The 18,243-nt window shown below is 32.4% G+C and overlaps 1 protein-coding gene across 6 annotated transcripts in view; it reads right to left on the bottom strand.

Moving 5' to 3' along the window:
- LOC117171182 (calcium-activated potassium channel slowpoke) overlaps positions 1 to 18,243 on the bottom strand; it is a 294,278-nt gene that overhangs the window by 145,415 nt on the left and 130,620 nt on the right. For all 6 annotated transcript variants that reach the window (XM_033358248.1, XM_033358252.1, XM_033358250.1 and 3 more), the window contains exons 6-8: positions 12,503 to 12,594; positions 8,718 to 8,828; positions 845 to 950 (exon numbers count right to left, since the gene is read on the bottom strand). In XM_033358248.1, the coding sequence (XP_033214139.1) occupies positions 845 to 950; positions 8,718 to 8,828; positions 12,503 to 12,594 (309 nt within the window). The remainder of the gene's footprint in view (positions 1 to 844; positions 951 to 8,717; positions 8,829 to 12,502; positions 12,595 to 18,243) is intronic.

Genomic DNA, 18,243 nt, shown 5'->3' on the forward strand with positions numbered 1-18,243 from the left:
CCCCTACCCTGATTCCCCCTCACGTATCAACCATTTCCCCATGATTTGATTCGCCCCTTCCGACAGCTTTACTTATTTCCCATCCTTACTTTATTCCAATTTCGCACCAACTAACCTCCCTCGGCGTCCCCCATTCTTGCCCCTCATCTTCTGCACCCTATCATCCTATAAAAATTCTTCTTTCCCTTCCCTTTCTATCGCACTTCCCCTGTCCTCACTACCACTACTTGCTCACATACAATTTATCTACCCTCACTTCCTCTCCTAAAAAAATACAACAGACGACCGGACACCCGACTGAAACTCTTAAGGGTTTCTGCCTAGTAATACAAAACCCAAATAATAATAATTCGATTCCCAGTGGAGTGAAGTAAGTAGATCTTTTTTCAGAAAAAAATTAATTTTATAATACATTGATTTATTTAATTCTTTGAAATTTGAAAATATTTGAATGTACTTAAATGCCAATTTTTGGGTAAGTACTTCAAAAACCTTAATTTTCCATTTAAATACGTGTAAAACAGCGAGAAAATGTGATTTTTAAAAAGAAGCCAAATTAGTCAAAAAATTGACTTAATCCTAGCTTAATTTTAATTCTTTATCCTGATGGCTATTCCCCTTAAAGAGTCAAGCACCAGTAAATAACAAAAAATTAAAGAGAAATACTTGAATAAAAAAATGGGATAGAAACTGCTGCTACTTCCGCTAAAGATGATAACGAGTCAGTCAAAACATCTCAATAGCTTAGATAAGAGGTCGTCAACATAAAGAGAAATGTCGTCAAGTCCGACAATGGTAGGTGCAAGTTTCTTGCGATCGTGTTTCTGACTGATCATAAACTCACCTTGACCCGCTGCAGATCAATGGGGTTCATGATGGTCCCCTGAAAGAACTCGACGGTGGTGAAGTGCCGTTTGAATAGTCCCTCCAGTTCGAGGTCTGGTGGCTTCCTATTTCATCCAATCCGACAAAACGATATAAATTTTGCTTTAAAATAACAACATTCACCTCTAGGTTCAGCTCAGTCGCCTTTGCGAGTGTAAATCATAAAGCAAATAGCTGTCGTAATGACAAATTTAAATACAGCTTAAGTAAACGATCCTTGAGCTTTATGCACTCGACCATAGATTCCAAGTAACGAATTTATCATTCCAATTAGTGTCTTTCTTTAAGTGCACTTTATAACATAGGTTTGACATACAGACAAATTCGAATCCTTTCAACCGAATGCATAAAATTACATGTTCAAATATATGTATAAGGACCTTTCTCTAACTTTTTTTTAATTTAGACCGACGCACAGTGTACGAAGAAGCAAATTTTTTAGACAGACATCGCTTGACAGTTCAGTACAATCCAAAACTGCAGACGAATATTATCGGACCACTAACAGAGTGAACTGATAAAAATTAGCTTTAAAATTAAAAGGTAATAGCACCGCCAAAACATATATAAAATTATTTTTTTAATTATACTAAAGCTTATTTAATGCTACGTAAAATGAGCCTTAGATGAAATAATTTTAACTTTTGGGTATTGAATTATCGCATAAGAAGAAAAAAGATAAAATTCCAATTTTTTAGGAATTTTTCACTTCCAATTTCGGCAGAAGTACAAAAAATTATTATTTCATGAACCCTCGCAGATTATTTAACGTTTAGTGGCTCAAATGAAAAGCAAAATCCAAAAGATATTAATCGTCTTTTTAACAGTTTTGTAAAAATAGTTGAATCTATATTTTGTACAAAGCTATCATCTTTGAAGGCCAACGATAATTTTTAATAGGACACCCAGCTAGCGGTCTGATATTATCCGTCGACAGTGTATTTTTTAAATGATCATAGGCCTTCCAGGTACAACGACAAACTAATAATAACTGATTCCAGACAAAGCGAACTTTTAATAATTAATACTAAATACGATTATTTTATTTTACATTATTTCTGAAGTGAGTCACTGTTTTTAAGTTTTTCAAATTTAATAAAACAGTTCTTAAACCTGTATAATAATTATGCAAAAATAATGTAAATTGTACTAGAATAAAATTTGTTTGCTATAATGTTACAAACAAATTAAATTAATATTATCTGCTCTTTTACAATCTTAAGCCCATTCATGTAGGAATTGCCAAACACTGTATTTGTTTGCAAACATTGTTTCAATGATTGCAAAACTTCTGCTACTTTTAACTTATCGCAAATCTACAATAATTTTTCTCTTATTTGATGCAAAAATCACGAATTTCGACGGCTAATCACTGCAAACCACTGATAAATTATTTTATTCATTAATTTACTATAAAATTATATAAATAAATTTCTCATTAAGAAAAATGATAAATTATTGCTTTTTAGTCATTATACTGATTTAAGGGATGTTTTATTAAATTTGAAAAGAACACACTAGAAAAGATGAGTAAGAAAATAAAACTGATTTTTATTATATAAAAACATAAAAATGATGTTTCAGCTGGAATGGCTGATAACATTTATTAATTGTACCTAAGGCCTAATGATTATTTTCCAAAAATGCATCAAAATCTGTTAAAAATTGAACTGTAAAGCAATTTCTGCCCAATCAAATTATTTTTCGCACAATATGTAACACACAATGGAAACAAAAAAGTTTCTTTTAACAAATCGATTTTTGTTGCTTCTATTTACAGTGGGAAGCAATAATTTAAAAAAAATTGTATTATGGTATAAAAAAATTAATGAAAAAAAAGTTCTTTTTTCAAGATCAAAACTGGTTAGCTCATTGAAATCCAGAGTTTTGGAATAAAATTTTTTTTATTAACAAATCCACAGGTAGGATATTTTTCAAGGATTAGTTGCAATTTATTACGAAATCAACTAACATAAAAATTATTTCCGATGACTTTTTGCTATGATAATTTAATCATTTATCAGAATTCATTATTATTTAAGCAATTTTTCTAAAAAAAACTCCGACTTTGGATTTTTTTAACAAATAAGCTTCATTTTCCCACAGAATCAACTAGAAATGTTTTTACGATGATTTTCAGATGTAATAGATGCCAAATGAACAAAATTTGGTAATTAGTTCAACAATATTCTTAAACGCATTCAAAATTTGACATTTTTAACGAATACGCTCGACTTTTGTTGATGAAATCGCCTAAAAAGGTCTTACGTGTGACTCTTTGATATGAGCCTTTCTAAACTCACGAAAATAATTAATTATTTTTACAATTTTTATGAATATAAAAAGTATTACAGCATGCAAAGTATGATCTCAAAAAGTCATCAGAACGATCTTCTTAGTTTCTATTGTGAAAAATGCAGCCAATCCCTTGAAAAATATCTAAGCTGTGAATTCATTTATCGAAATTGTTTAAATAATTTTAATATAGCATCTAATTTCAATTAATTGTGAAGCAACATTAATTTCTGTAACATTTTTATGCCAAAAATGTTGATTGCGATTCGCTAAACAGTGCAAATTTAAAAAAACAGCTTTTTAATTCATTTGTTTATAGCGTACTAAACATTTTTTTTATTATTTTCATTTACTGGAAATTATTTCTAGATACTTTTAGCTCAGATATAAGATATTTTTTCATTAGTATGAAAATCTTAAATAATGTTCTGAAAATTAAATAACAACAAAATGTCAACTTTATCGTTAAACACGAAATTTGATACATTTTTGTATCAAAAATCCAGGTCCGCAATTATTTTTTAAATTTAAGAAAGTGCAAATAAAAAAAGGCGTTTGAATGCAATAAATAGTGTCGGTTAAAAATTAATTATCCATAGAAACTATTTTGCCATACTGTACACTATGTCCAAATGACAAGGTTTCATCTCGGTATATTCACACTGAAAGGTTCTATCTCGCCCGTGTAAATGATAATTTTTCTCCTTTAAAAATTTGGAAGCTTTTTGATGTCTAAATTGTACCTCTCTCCGAGATGGAATCTTTCTATTTGCACTCTCTGAGATGGAACCTTTCAATTTGAAAGTTTCGAGATAGAACTTTCTCATTTGGACACGTTAAGACTCACTTTCTTCTTTTATGAATCTACTATTCCTGTAAATTGAAAGCCGCAGAGAATGATCGATACATTGATAATAATAATTCTAAATCAATCTACTGCACGGTGATCCGGCTCCATAGCTCAATACAGCATACCATGCAGTCGCAGGCGTTTGCTTCTACGTGTAGCCGCCTCTCGTCGCTTCGCTTTATATTCATGGGGTAAAGCATAAAGTGGTACTTGACGTCAGTTTGAGAATAAACTCCGGGAATCGCTTTAATTGAAGAACTAAATTCTAAGAAAACTACTTGCACTAGCAGATTGTGAAAGCTCAGTGAATTACTGAAAGACTGACTAGAATGAAAAGTGTCGAGACTTGTCAACGACTCGGCGATGAGAGACAGCCTCACCTCGCGTGAAGTAGTAAATCTAGAAAATTCAATGAGTATAAACAATCCCAGAAAAAAACCTTAACTGATCGAGTATGCTTTTGTGTAAATGTTGAGTCAGTTTATATAAATGTATAGAATTTATAAATATTGTAGGGTTGTTATATAAATGTGATATACACCACTGACGTATAGGGCCACTAACTGGATGATATTTTTAAATTAGCTTTGACTTTGGAAGGTAATAGCACCTTCCAGAATATAGATAAAAAATTTTTGTTTAATATTTGCAAAGCTTACTAAATTCAGAGAAACAAGAAGGAAATTCCGAATTTTCAAGTATTTTGTACTTCAACTTCAACATTTGGCTGAAACTAATACAATATCCACAAAGCTGAACCATTTTACAAAAGGCCCATTTATGGCAAAATTTTATAATCTTATCAACCGTTTTTTAAAATATTTTTATCTATATTCTAGACTGTGTGATATCATTTTTCAAAGCTAAGGCTAATTTTTACTAGGTCACCCCATTAGTGGTCCGATACTATGCGTCGGTGATGTATGTACAGAGGGTCGTTCCAAGGAATTTTTTAAAATTCGAATGCACGAATATTTCAAGAATGTAGCGGAATTTTTCATCGAGAATTTAAGAAATATTTTTGGAACAACCCCTGGTATTTATGTCAGAGTGATTCCGATGTATAGCAGCGAAAAATCCATTTTTGAATTTTTTTATTTCGCCTCCAAAAACTGGTAGTGGAGAAGAAGAAAGGATCCTGTAAAAAGTGCAAAATCGGCTTATAAAAACACTTGCCTATTAGCCTTTAAATTTTCAGAGCTAAACAACAAAAATCGTGGTTTGGCATCCGAAAAAAGTGAGGAAATTTGTTTTAAATTGGCTAATATCAATTACTTATTTTTATAATTAAAAAATTAAAAAATGGGAAAAACGACACATTTGTCCATGATAAAATAACTGCATTTTTTAGATTTAAGTCCACCTTTAACAAATTTATGACAATTATTTTCCAATCAGAAATTTCTATTAAATTTTAAAATTCAATAAGCGAAAACATTATCAGTTAAATTTTTCTATTTTTGTAATATTTTCGAATTGTCTCCTATTTACTTCTAAAAAACTATATATTTTATCCACAAGAATTTTATAGCAGATTCGGTCACATCATTTTGCAACTTATTACTAAAAATGGATTATTTAAATAAGGGTAAATTCTCGAAATAATAAGAAATGATTTAAATGTAAATCAAAATTTAGAAAAAATGAAATAGTGATGATTTAGGAAAAAACCTTTTCAAAAAACGGTAATAAACTTCAATACATGGCCAAACTGTCATCTAACTTAGAATAGGGTGGATTTCGAGGTTCAATAAAAAGGCCTTATGAAAGAAAAAAGAAAACAATTATAGTCGATTCGTATTTAAAAAAAGGATTTTTAATGAAGGACTAAACTTTTTATTTGACCATAGTCATATTTTATTTTAACATTTTCCAGAGTGACACTTTTTCCAATTTAAATTAAATGGGAAATTTTAGAGAGTGCAAAGGATAATTATTTTTTAGTCCATTAACAAATTTAGAAATCGATATGAAAAAATTTAAAAATCGACTATTTCAACCACCCTATATGTATTATTTTTCGTGTGCTACCAGTGATCAGTATATGTATCTCTATTTACACAACCTAATTTTAATAAATGCAATGAATGTACACAGATCAGTAAAATTGTAATAAAAAAGACGAGATCGATTATTACAATTGCAAGTACAGATTTACGAGCAGAAATCAATTAGTCAACTTGGTGGCGTAAATCCAGAAGAAAATCGGTAAGAACCTACAAAATCTGTAGTAGAAATGTTGAGATCCGCGCACGTAGGGAAGAAGGGGATTTGGGAATGGAGAAAAAGGAGTCATGTGATTTGGTGGGATTTTGTGGTTCTAGGGTTGAGGGTACCTTGACGCGCTCCAGATCCACGGCATTCATCATGGTTCCCTGAAAAAACTCCACGGTCGTGTAATGCCTCTTGAGAAGACCCTCCAATTCGAGATCAGGTTCTTTCCTGCAAGCACAGGCCACTCCTTATGATGGGGTGATCAGACGTCCCGAGGGACCGATCACGTTCAACTGACTCTTTGGGGAAATCCTGCTAAAACTTTTTATCTGAAGGTGACCATTCTACAGAGTCTTATAGTACCAGGAAACGAGATTTTAGTAAAAGGTGAAAGTGAATGTGTGTATAAAGAATCCTCGACTGAAGTGACTGTAGGGTGAGATAATTACGTCTCGCAAATAAACCTCGAACATCAAAGAATTTATACAGAAAAAAATGAAATTCATAATGATATGTTAAAGTTTTGACAATTGAAATTGAGTAATTGACAATTTAACAAACTGAAAATTGTATGAAACGATAACCCTACAAAATCGAAATGTCATGGATCACAGCAGTTCAGCAGTTAAATTTTAAGTTAAAAGGAGATCTTTTCAAAACAATAGTGATCAATGGAGAATTTTGTTTATTATTTTTAAAATATTTATAACATTTGGGTTTCTATTTATTTCTGGGTTAAACTTTTTTCTTAACTAGCTTTTAAAAATCTGTTAAATACTTCATGATTTTCTATTGATAAAGATACATTTTTTTTTAATTGAAGCATATCATAATTCAAATGCTTTGTAGAAAATTCGTCATCATAGTTTGAAAATTCAACTATTTCGATAACATTTTTTTTCTTGACTGAAACAGCTTTTTGGTTGAAATTTCCATTTTTTTGTTTGTTAAAAATCCAACTACTTGATCACAATTTGAACTATGTTTTTAGAAATTCAATTTTTTGGTTGAAACTACATTGTTAAAAGTTCAACTACTTGAGTTTATAGAAAATTTTTTTTTTTGGTTTGAAAATTAAACTAATTTGTTGCCATATTTTATTATTTTTCAGTAAGAAGTGGTTCTGGATTAAAGATTCATCTCTTTGATTGAAAATTCAACTATTTTGTTGAACATTATTTTTTATTGAAAATCAATGTTTTGTGAACAAATTCATCTTTTTTACTCGATAATTCAACAACTTATTAGAAAATTGAATTATTCAATTGAAAATCAATTTTTATGTTTGAAAATCCATTGAAAGTTAACTACGATGTGGAAATTCATCATTTGAGTTGAAAATTCTACTATTTGGTTGAAAATGATTCGATTTTCTTTGAAAATGCATTATTTTTCTTTGGAATATTAGGAATTTGAAACCTTTTGATCTGAATTCAATATTAGAACCAACATTAATATAATGTGAACCAATTATAAAGGCGTTTTTGATTGCCAAGTATCGAATTGATTGACATTTCGGGTTTTATTTTCTCGACTGAATCGTTAGGGATTACATCGCGATCGAAGATGACTTTTAAATCTACAAAATTAGTAAATAAATTGTTTATGAAGTACTAGATATTGGTGTATCACCAAAAAAAATCTTTTTTAAAGCATGTATTATATATATATTAAAGTAATGTATTGAATTTTTGTTTGTGATTCTTAAGCAATGAATCGAATCCTTATAAAAAAGGAGAGAAAGGAGACATCTCTCAATTTTAGGTGTTTTAGAAGGTGTTTAGAAAAAAAGGATAGAGACAGTGGTCCCTGAAATATGATATTTTACAAAAGATTTTAAAAAAGTAAAAAAGGAACCTCACTATATTTTGCAAAGAAAGGTTTTAGTTTGACTTCCGGCAAGTTTATAACCACCAGTTCTTGATTGATTTTATGCACAGTGATAAGATTTTTCTATGAAAAATGCACTTTTGTCCCTCAGCTTGTTTGATCACCCTCATATTATGTGTTGTTTGTAGCAATGCAGCATCGATCACTCGAGACCTCGTAGAAAATGTATACTTACCACGCTATCTCTAAATATAGATTAGAAAATGCAAAGAGGGTATTTTTAAGTAAACGATCCATCACCGGTCAAGGTTAAGCTGCCGGATTTAAAAACATTTTGCACCAGTACAAACTCTCTTCTGCGAAGATAGCAAGAATTTGAATCATTTTGACATTTAGTACTTACTGTTTTGCATAATTTACAATCTCGTAACTCTAATTTTATAATCTAGAAACTCTCTTGACGCTAAAACTAGCATAATATTTTTTATGTACTCTCCATTTTTCAGTGATATTCCCTAGTACTCTTATAATTAAGAGCTTGTATTCTAGTGGTAGAAAGATCACATTATTTAGAATGTTTAGTTGACGAAATAATTGTTTAATAAACTCTTCTATTGAGAGATGATCATGGAAGTTAGCATACCTATGTAAGAAGACAACTTCTACGTCGACGTCCTCGCGATCCTCGTGTAAGAAATCCTTGAGGAAGTGCGAGACAGACTCGTAGGTGATGTGGCCGCACACAACAATGTGTCTGCCAACACAAAAGAAATGTTAGCTGGAACCTTAACAATATTAGCAAAAGCAATCGTGATTTTTCGGTAAAAGCAAGCATCTAAAAAGGTGTATTCGACATGAGGTTTGCATAATTGTCTCTATTCTTACTGATGATGATAGAAGTAAAAAAACAGATTAACATAAATTATGTGACACCTCACACTTCAGCTTGGATGTGGATTTAAAATGAAGATGATGTAAGCAATAAGAATGATTTAAATAAGACATACAGACCTCATGTGTTTATTTTATGAAAAAAGTCATACGTGTATTGTAATCTACTTTGAAATATCAACAAACTAGCGACTCTAAAATTCACTCCCGATGTCCGTTTTAACAGAGAATGAAATGTGATTATTAGTTTTAAAAAAAGTTTGGATTGTGATAGAGGGAGCGAGAGAAAGCATGGGGAAAGGAACATACACACATTGTCAGAACATCGAATCGATACCAGTTTAGTCTGCTGCCTTGGTGAAAATTCGTCCGAGTTCACGTTTCTCTCGAAGATTGCGCTATCCGAACCTTTTGTCCGACAGAAAAATAAAACCAGTGAATTGCTCCTCATCAGTGGATAGGATCGAGCGACGCGATCTTCGAGGTTCAAGTCGTTAAACCTTTTAGTCCAATCGGGCAAACAGAGAATTTTCTCTTCAAAAATTCGACTCATTTCTTAACAGATTTACATACCTATATTTCAAATACACACACAAATAAATTTCTAAAATTAAAACCTCTTAAGAATTGAAGCCAATTTTTATGAAAATTAAATCTTCGATTTGTCCGACTTAATCGGGCATTGATCGACACGATACCAAGCAAACAAAATTTTCAATGCATACAATGATACAAGGAAATATTAATCAATCAATGAGCCTATTTGGTAGCAGTCTCTACTATAGAATGAATAGGCTCAGTGACGAGACTTACCAGGACTTGATAGGATATGGAGTGAGTCGTTTTAGCCAACTAATGTAATTGAACAATTAGACACCTAAGTATTTACAAATTATTATAACTATAGAGATAAAAGAATTATCTGTAGAATTGTCACAACTTATTGAAGTTCAGGCTTGTTCCTTGGTAGATTTCGATGGAGAAAAAGATCAAGCACAAGTGTGTACCTACACTATTTGTCTAAATACTACATACTTCGTTGTTACTAAATTGCTTTAGGTCAAACGAAGAAGAACAAGAGTGTTAGTGCCGATAGAAGAAGAAACTGTGATCATATTGTGTCATTCCATGCTGTCTGGGCTACGTTTCTGCGACTGTGTACTCTAAAATAAAAATATAATTTGAATTTAATAGGCACGAGTGAATGGGTGCTTCGGTCGCTCTCTGGAACAAAAAGAGAAGGAAGGACGCAAAAAGCAATCCATCGGAAACGCGCGCACGATTTAGAATTACGAACTAAATTCGCGCCGTTGAACTCTTTGGAATTGCCGATACGACCTGCAAACAACTACTTTCTGCATAGTACACGGGACCCTCGATCATGAATTTTGTTTACATTTTATCTCGCACAACTGATGAAATATTATTTCTGTCGCTTGAGATAAATACGTTGAAATAATTACAGAGGAAGCATAGTTAGATAATAAGATAGTCAGAAAAGTATTTAGTGTTAGGAGTGAGTATAAAGTAAGTGAGAAAGTATTTAATTTGCGAAAAATTGTAGTTATTGTCAGAAGCACTGCCCAAAAGTCTGTCTGAAATTGTAGAAGATATGTTGGCTCTGAGAAAGGTTAGAGAAAATAATTTTTGTTGTCCATAGTTCGTATCTTAATAGATGGAAGTTACCTAAACAGATAGGAGTTACGTTAATACATTTAATTTTGTTAGAGAGATGTAAAATACTTTAACAGAGATTAACTGTGTTAGAGCAGTAAGGTTCTGTCGCGAGTAAGTATTGTTGATCGACTCGGAGTGCACCCATGTTCGCATCGGTTACAAAGCGACGTCCAACTTGATAAGAAGTTGCTCACAATGTAAGATCCCCTCTCTCACTCGAGTCACTTTGAACCCTTGATAAAGAAGGGTGTTGAAAAGCCGTTCCAGCAACCAATTTCCAATTCCTTCTTACCTTCAAAAAATATAGAAAGGGGTAATTTTTCCGTTCTTCAACCCTTCTTTGATTTCAAACATATCTGGGGCGAGAGAACGGAAAAATTTCTATTTGAATATTTTTTTTATAAAATGGGAATTCCAAATTTGCTCCTGCACCGCCCTTACAACATCCTCTAGGTGGTTCTCCCGCTAGAAAACAGAATATTGAAGGACATTACTTTCGAAAACAAATGTTTCAGACATTTTACTGCGTTTTTAAAGAAAAATATCATTGATTTTCGAACACTAAATTATCAGAAAAATTACTGTTTCCTAGTGCGACAACCACCCTAAGGATGTTGGAAAGTCGTTGCAGCAATCAATTTTTTGTATTACTTTTTCATGCAAACAATATTGAAAATAGAATTTTCTCAGCCCATCAGCTCGTTAGAGGAAGAATTCGAGCTCAAGAGCTGAGAAATTTGTATTTTTGATACGTTCCGCATAAAAAAGAATTATCAGACTGGCTACTGCGACGAATTTCCAACACCCTTAACCAGACCTGCACTATGCATACTGATATGCATTTTCGGTACCTACATTCGAGGTTTTTTTAAGGACATGACACGAAAACGATCATTAATACTGACTAAAAACATCAAGGTCATTACACTGATGTGGTTACAACAGTAGGTCAAGTGCATTCATTTTGGAATCGCAGGGTGCATGCTGGGTGTTGATGTCGCACATTCGGAGATAAACACTGCCCGCGAACCTTCCTCGTTTATTTAATATTGTATTTAATATTTCTTTAATATTGAAAATACACCTTTCCTGATATTCGCATTATTTCTTGATTTTTTTGAACAACTTCAAAGAAGTATAATAAATGACTAAGTGGAATGATAAGATGATAAAAGACTAGTTTTAAAATAGATTTTAAGATCATTCGTTAGATGCAAAGTGTAGTTATAGAAAATGTCGGAAATTGTTAGACGAAGAATGAAAGTCATGACTGTCATGAAAGGAAATTTTTGAAATTGGGAAGTTAGTCAATGGTTCTTTATAAAAACGAAAAGATTAGTAGAGAAGAAAGGTTCGATGCTGAAGCGGTATTTGTCTCAAATGCGGTTAGTGTAACAAACAAGCTAACACCAGTTGCTGGGTGTGGTAGATCTGCGGTAGACTTCTGAGAGATCGTTAGTGGAAGAGAGTTTATGATGAGCGTGGGGTACGGGCCAATGTCTGTCATTTACTAATGTCAAACTATACTAGTAAATTCAGATTCATTAGTCAGTCACACTGCTACAACATCAACTCTTCGCTAACTATGCAACAAGTGGAAATATGTGAAGGATACTGAACAAGAAGGATAGGAGGATAAAGAGAAGAAATATATAAAAAGAAAGACTACAAATGGAAGAAACCAGAATAGAAAATAGAATAAGATTAAAAGAAAGACGAATAGAAAAATTGTAAAATATTAAGACAGAGACAAAAGAGGAAAGAAAATCAAATGTGCAGAAAAATAGGGTCTCGCTCTCTGATAAGTGGAAGGAAGGGTCCGGATGACTTGGGGTTGCTATTTTGGTTTTTGTGTCTCACCTGCGACCTCGCTCGTTCTTCAAAGTGCCGCCATACTTGTTTCGCGTCCCGATCAGGTCAATTATCTCAGGGATACAACTGGCGAATATGGCCTACACCACGAGATAGAACAGAACACAACACTCGCATCATTATACTTAACAGTACTTGATTTATTTTGTTTCTTTTTGTTTTTAGTCGAATGTGAGTCATGTCTCGTCAGTTGGTCAGTGGGTTTTAAGGGGAGGGAATCGCCGTCTCCATTTAATACTCCTCTACATCTTTTTTGCTCTCTATACCGCATTGCCTCACCTTTTTGCAAGGTACTGCTTAGAGTCCTGTTTGTAAGCATATAGCATGCCGCGGAAACGACGTGGTGCAGTAGAGCAAATAAGATCATTGTCGAGATGTATTGAATGGAGGCTTCGAAATACATTATTTGCATTATGAACGAAATCTGAGAAAAAGTTTAGGCTACAGGACAGTGGCTACGCATAGTGACACGATAAGTAGTGCTGTACCGCTATGTGCGCCACGGCCCAAAACATTTTAATGTGTGCGTGAGTGTGTACGAACACATTATAGTTCATAAAAGGGCAGGGAAGTTAGGCTACCTACACCTAGATCCTACACACCTACACCTAAGCCTAACGATACTACACGTGCCGACACGCCTATCTGTTCTTTAGTGAATTTCCGTTAAGTATCTTTATCTTTATGCATCGACAGTTCAATCGTTAATAATTAATATTTAATAAAAATAATAAACGAAAAGGGTTAAAAGTTAGTGTGTAGGTGGCAAACATTCTTAGGATTCGTCTGCACCCTCTCAAGCTGTCTTTTGTTCGCGGTGCTCACGCCCTGCTGTCGGTCGTTGAATTCGCGTTAAGAATATTGCCAAAATAATTTTTTAATGATAATGAAATTCATGTAATAATTGGAAGAAAGACAACGCCTATTTCGTTTGAAAATCCAGAGATTTTTCATGCAGAATTTTCATTAATTTCGACATACGCTTGCCCGAGTTGTTACATTCAAAAATTCTGGTAAAGTGTTGGTTAAGGTTGATCAAGAGATTATGACTTATTGTCGACAAAATACGCTGCAGTTATTCAAAGTCGAAAATTTTGTTCTGCGAGAAGAAAGCACAGAAGTTAATAAAAATGCTGAAGATTCAACGTCAGAACGGCATCGTCGTGAGCAGATAAGATCTCACAACAGGAATTTGCTGAATTGTTATTGTTCTTTACTGCCTAGTTTTGCCAATTTTTGGCAAATAATGTATTTGTACTCGCTAGGTGAAGAATGTGTGACGTTAAAAAACAGATCCGAATTTTAATGTTTAAATCGATGTTTATATTTTTACCCTCGCACATTTGAATTAATAATTTATTCTATACGCCGTACTTAATTATATAGATATTTACAGTTAATTTGGAGTAAGGAAAGACAAGATTGTTAATAGGTAAATCTAGGGCTAGACTACCATGTGCTTCGATAAAAGTATGGAACTATATCTCTAGTTTATCAAAGGAGAAGTATGGGAAGAAAGGATTATACAAAGATTTTTCAAAGCAAGATAACTAAAATATAATTTTTGAAATCGGGGAAACAATATGCATTTGTCATGTTTGATATTTCCCCTTACTTCTTTCTAATTCACAGCTGGCTCATCGCTCAATTCTAGAAATTGATTTTCTGTAAATAAAGTTGGTTTCTGATGAAGAGTTAGGCAACTTGCATGGTTATGCAAGGAATTATATTGTATTTTAAATAGAAAAGTTGTGCACTTCGTACTTCAGTGAAAAATGTCAACTACAGTGAAGTGCGTTCGGGATTTATTGCAGGTACACACAGAAATAATTCTTAGAGCACTAATTACTAATTAGGTGCCATGTAATCAGGTTGCAGAAAGAAAAATTTCATTTTCTTTTAACTCTTGTGTCCCATATTCATGAGCATTATTCGTTTACTAAAATGGAAAATAAATGTCATTATCACTTATTGTTACTAATAAACTTACATGAATTGATTACATTATATTTCTCATTTTCGTTGTGAATATAAAGAAACACTTGAAGTGGAGAAAATTATATAGATTTTGTTATATTTGCATACCTGAGTCGCGGATTATAAATGGGAATGTTTATTTAAATTTATTATTAGCTCTTTTTTATTTAAACTAAATAATTTTTTAATTGCACTTTATCCTATTGGGTGAAATTAAGTATTTTCTTCCACCTCGAAGTCGGTGGATAGCGTAAGAATAGAGAAAAAAAATTTCGGTGCACTATGTGCGTTCCATTATAAGTACCTTCGAGAGCACAAAGAAGAGTTCCATGATTTTCTTTCTTTTCAAAAAAATCTAAAGAAAGAATGTAAAAAACTGATATTTCTTTAAACATTGAAAGGGAATATAAAAAATAAAATATCACGCGATTCTAATGCAACGTACCGCCCAAAGAGGACGGAAATGTTAAAACACTTCGAGTCGTTAATGGCCTAGCAGAATGTTGTTACTTGATGCCAACCCTACTTAAAAAAATCTAAAAAGCACTAAATTATATAAATATCGGTGATCTCGGTAATTTATAAAACTATGACATGAAAATTTTAAAAAAATACCTAAAAAATAAACAAAGGAAAATATGCCGAGTCCACCGATCACTATTTGCATTAATACTTGATTCAGCATGCGGCATACTTGTACTCAGGTTAGTAAAAAGAACAAATTACAAATTAAAGAAGATCTTTAAAATGAAAATAAAACACGGAATTCGAAATAACACATCTCCCATGATTGAAGAGAAAAATCTGATTTGGTACGAAAGAAATAAATAAAGAAAAGAACTTTTAATAAAGTGAACCAATGTTGAGAACCAAACGACAAGAAACGAGAAAGAGATTAGTAGAAAGCTACTATCAAGATTTTCTACACGAAGAATTATACCGATTTTCTACTAAAGCACTACGTCCTCCCGACGGATTCAAGAGATAGGGGAACGGAAATGAACTATTCCTTGCGGAAGGCGATAGATACTTATTGAAAGTAACAATGTAAACGGATGCAGCCTATTTTGTTCTCAACTACTGTGTGTATTATATTATATATCGTATGAGACTTGTGTATTTTTCTTTTTTTTACAAAATTCCAAGCATGTACCAGCACGTATTACCAAGACCTTCTAACTGGTGAGAGTGTTAAGAAAGCGGTGATTCAGCAGATGAGTTTCATAAGAAAATGGTTTGAGGGGTTAGTTCAGTGTATTGGATGAAATATCCAGGATGCGATCTCTCTAACAAACACAGATCTCTGCAATTAGGATATTTTACGCTAGTTAGACGGTTAGTTATCGCAAATAGCAGTCGTCAGTCCTTCTTGGTCGCTTCCACAAACTTTGATTACTTATTTAACTGAAATTAGATTCAATCTTGCTATAAACATCATTATGAACTTTCTGCAACTATCGATTGTGCGGTATCTAGGTTTTCAATATATTTTTACTTAAAAAACTATTTATTCTTTTATAAATAAAAAAGCAACGACGCGCGTACATTAAATCAAATGAGTTTTTTTTCATTGTCAGCTATTTCTATTTCTAAGTTCAAAATTGCAGGTTTTTTTAAAAAGAATGCTAAATTTGTAAAGAGTTTAATAGAAAGATATATATAATTTCGCAAAATTTAAAAAATTGCATTTTTCTTCAATATGTAATTTAATGATAGTAATAATAGTAATATAATAGTCGAATCTATAAATAATGTGAAAATAATACTGAAAGTGTTACAGGTTAAAATTGTTTTGAATGAAATGCATCAAAAATTTGTCTGGATTGAAGCAAACATTTTCTAAAGATGCTTCATTTTGAATTTCAGAACTGAGTTTTAAAATCAGACAAAACTAAAAATTAAATACATTTTTCTTAAATTTTTTTTCTGCATTTAATTCCAAACAATTTTAACGGTAATAATTGTATAAATTTTTTGGAATAAACATCCCTATCATAATTATTGTTTTATTTCAGGGGCATTTTTAAAAACTAATTACTAAATTCAACTGATGTGAGTCACGTAATCTTCTTGAATCATTTATATAGGTTCAGAAACCACAAAAGCACAATCGAGAGCATAAAAATATGTTTTTAATTTAAAATACAATTGAATATCATAAACTGGAACTAAGCGGCACATATGTGCGGAAAGAAGTGCACCCTTTATTCTGTATTTAAAATGCAATGCTGCTTCTCCTAGTCTTTCAACTAATGTTTAACAATTGTTAGTTGAAAGCCTCTATATTCTTTATCTAGCAGAAGCAGATAAAGTATTCACAAATGCAGAATCACGGGTGAGCCGCTTTGCCCTACATGTGCCGCTCAACCCCAATCTTCGGTTATGAAATATGCTCAAAGGAAAACTAATCTTTAGGGTGACCAGATTGGATGATTTTCCACAAATTGGGCGATCTGATTCAGCTCATTATTTTACCTTTCGGCTACAAGAAATTGAGGAAGACGTCCAAAACTCGTTCAAAATAGATGTATGAGGCGATTTATTTTCAAGTTTGGGCAACCTATTTTAAAGTTTAGGCAACTTGGTCAAAGCTCCATCTGGCAACCCTGCCAATTAGGTCCTTTTGAAAGTGAAGATGACTAAAAAGGAGCTCGACATTGCGATCCAAAATTATTCCTCATCTCTATGCGACTACCAGGTGATTAGTTAGGGCTAGATTAGGGGTTAAGGTTGGATCCACGTATTTGGATTTCTGGGGTACCTGCGTCCACGCTCGCGCTTGTACTGGCCACCGTACTTGCAGCGGTTCGCAGCGAGCTCCGTAATCTCTGGGATCCAGCTGGCGAACACCGCCTGCACACCCACAATCATCCGTTGCCGTCAGAACAGAAAACCTAACCTCTCTATCAAGAATAGCCAATTTTGTTCTCTAACTTAAACGCTTTTATTTCTTTACTTTTTTTTTTTTTGCTCGATCGGTCACAATGGGAACTAAAAACCTTCTGAATTTTGTTTGGATTCATATTCCTTACTATAATAGGTCATTATCAAACTTGTAATGTGCTGAAATTATCAGATGGGCTTTTAAGCCATTCTTGAGAAAAAGGATTTTAAAATAATCCATTCACGAAAAATGGACTGCAATGCTTTTTTAACCTCCTGGATAGATCAAAACATACCTCTTAATCTTCTGTGATATCTTGCATCATTTACGAGAAAAATAAAAAAATTATATCAAAATGAAAAATCCTCCTGGACATAATTATTGTTTAGATAGTTTCTGCTTATATTAGGGATACATCCTATTAAATTTAGGTGGGTTAAAACATTTTCTAGACCAGGTGAATATTTTTATTAAAAATATACTTTTTGTATTCCTCTTGTGAAAATGTGAAACATTTATGTGAAGATTTTTTCTTATCTGTCAATTTTTACGAAGAAAATGAAAAAAATCGTTGTTATGCAAGAAAACTTCCGGTCCACAAAAGTTATTTAGCCTGTATAAATTTTTTTAGAATTTCTTCCTTGTATCCATTTTCTTATTTTATAATATAATTGTTATATTATATAATTTATGTTATATAATTTCGTGAAACATTTTTATTTTGCAATTCGAAGAAATTAGTATCGCCTAATTTCCTTTAAAAAAATAAATCAAAAATAAAATTTGCTAAGATTTTTTCATTAAAAAAACTTTCCTTACAGTAAAAATGGTTAGGGTTGACAAAATAAATTTTTGCATACAAAAAAAG

The sequence above is a fragment of the Belonocnema kinseyi genome, chromosome 4 (genome assembly GCF_010883055.1).
Source record: "Belonocnema kinseyi isolate 2016_QV_RU_SX_M_011 chromosome 4, B_treatae_v1, whole genome shotgun sequence".
NCBI classification, from domain to species: Eukaryota; Metazoa; Arthropoda; class Insecta; order Hymenoptera; family Cynipidae; genus Belonocnema; species Belonocnema kinseyi.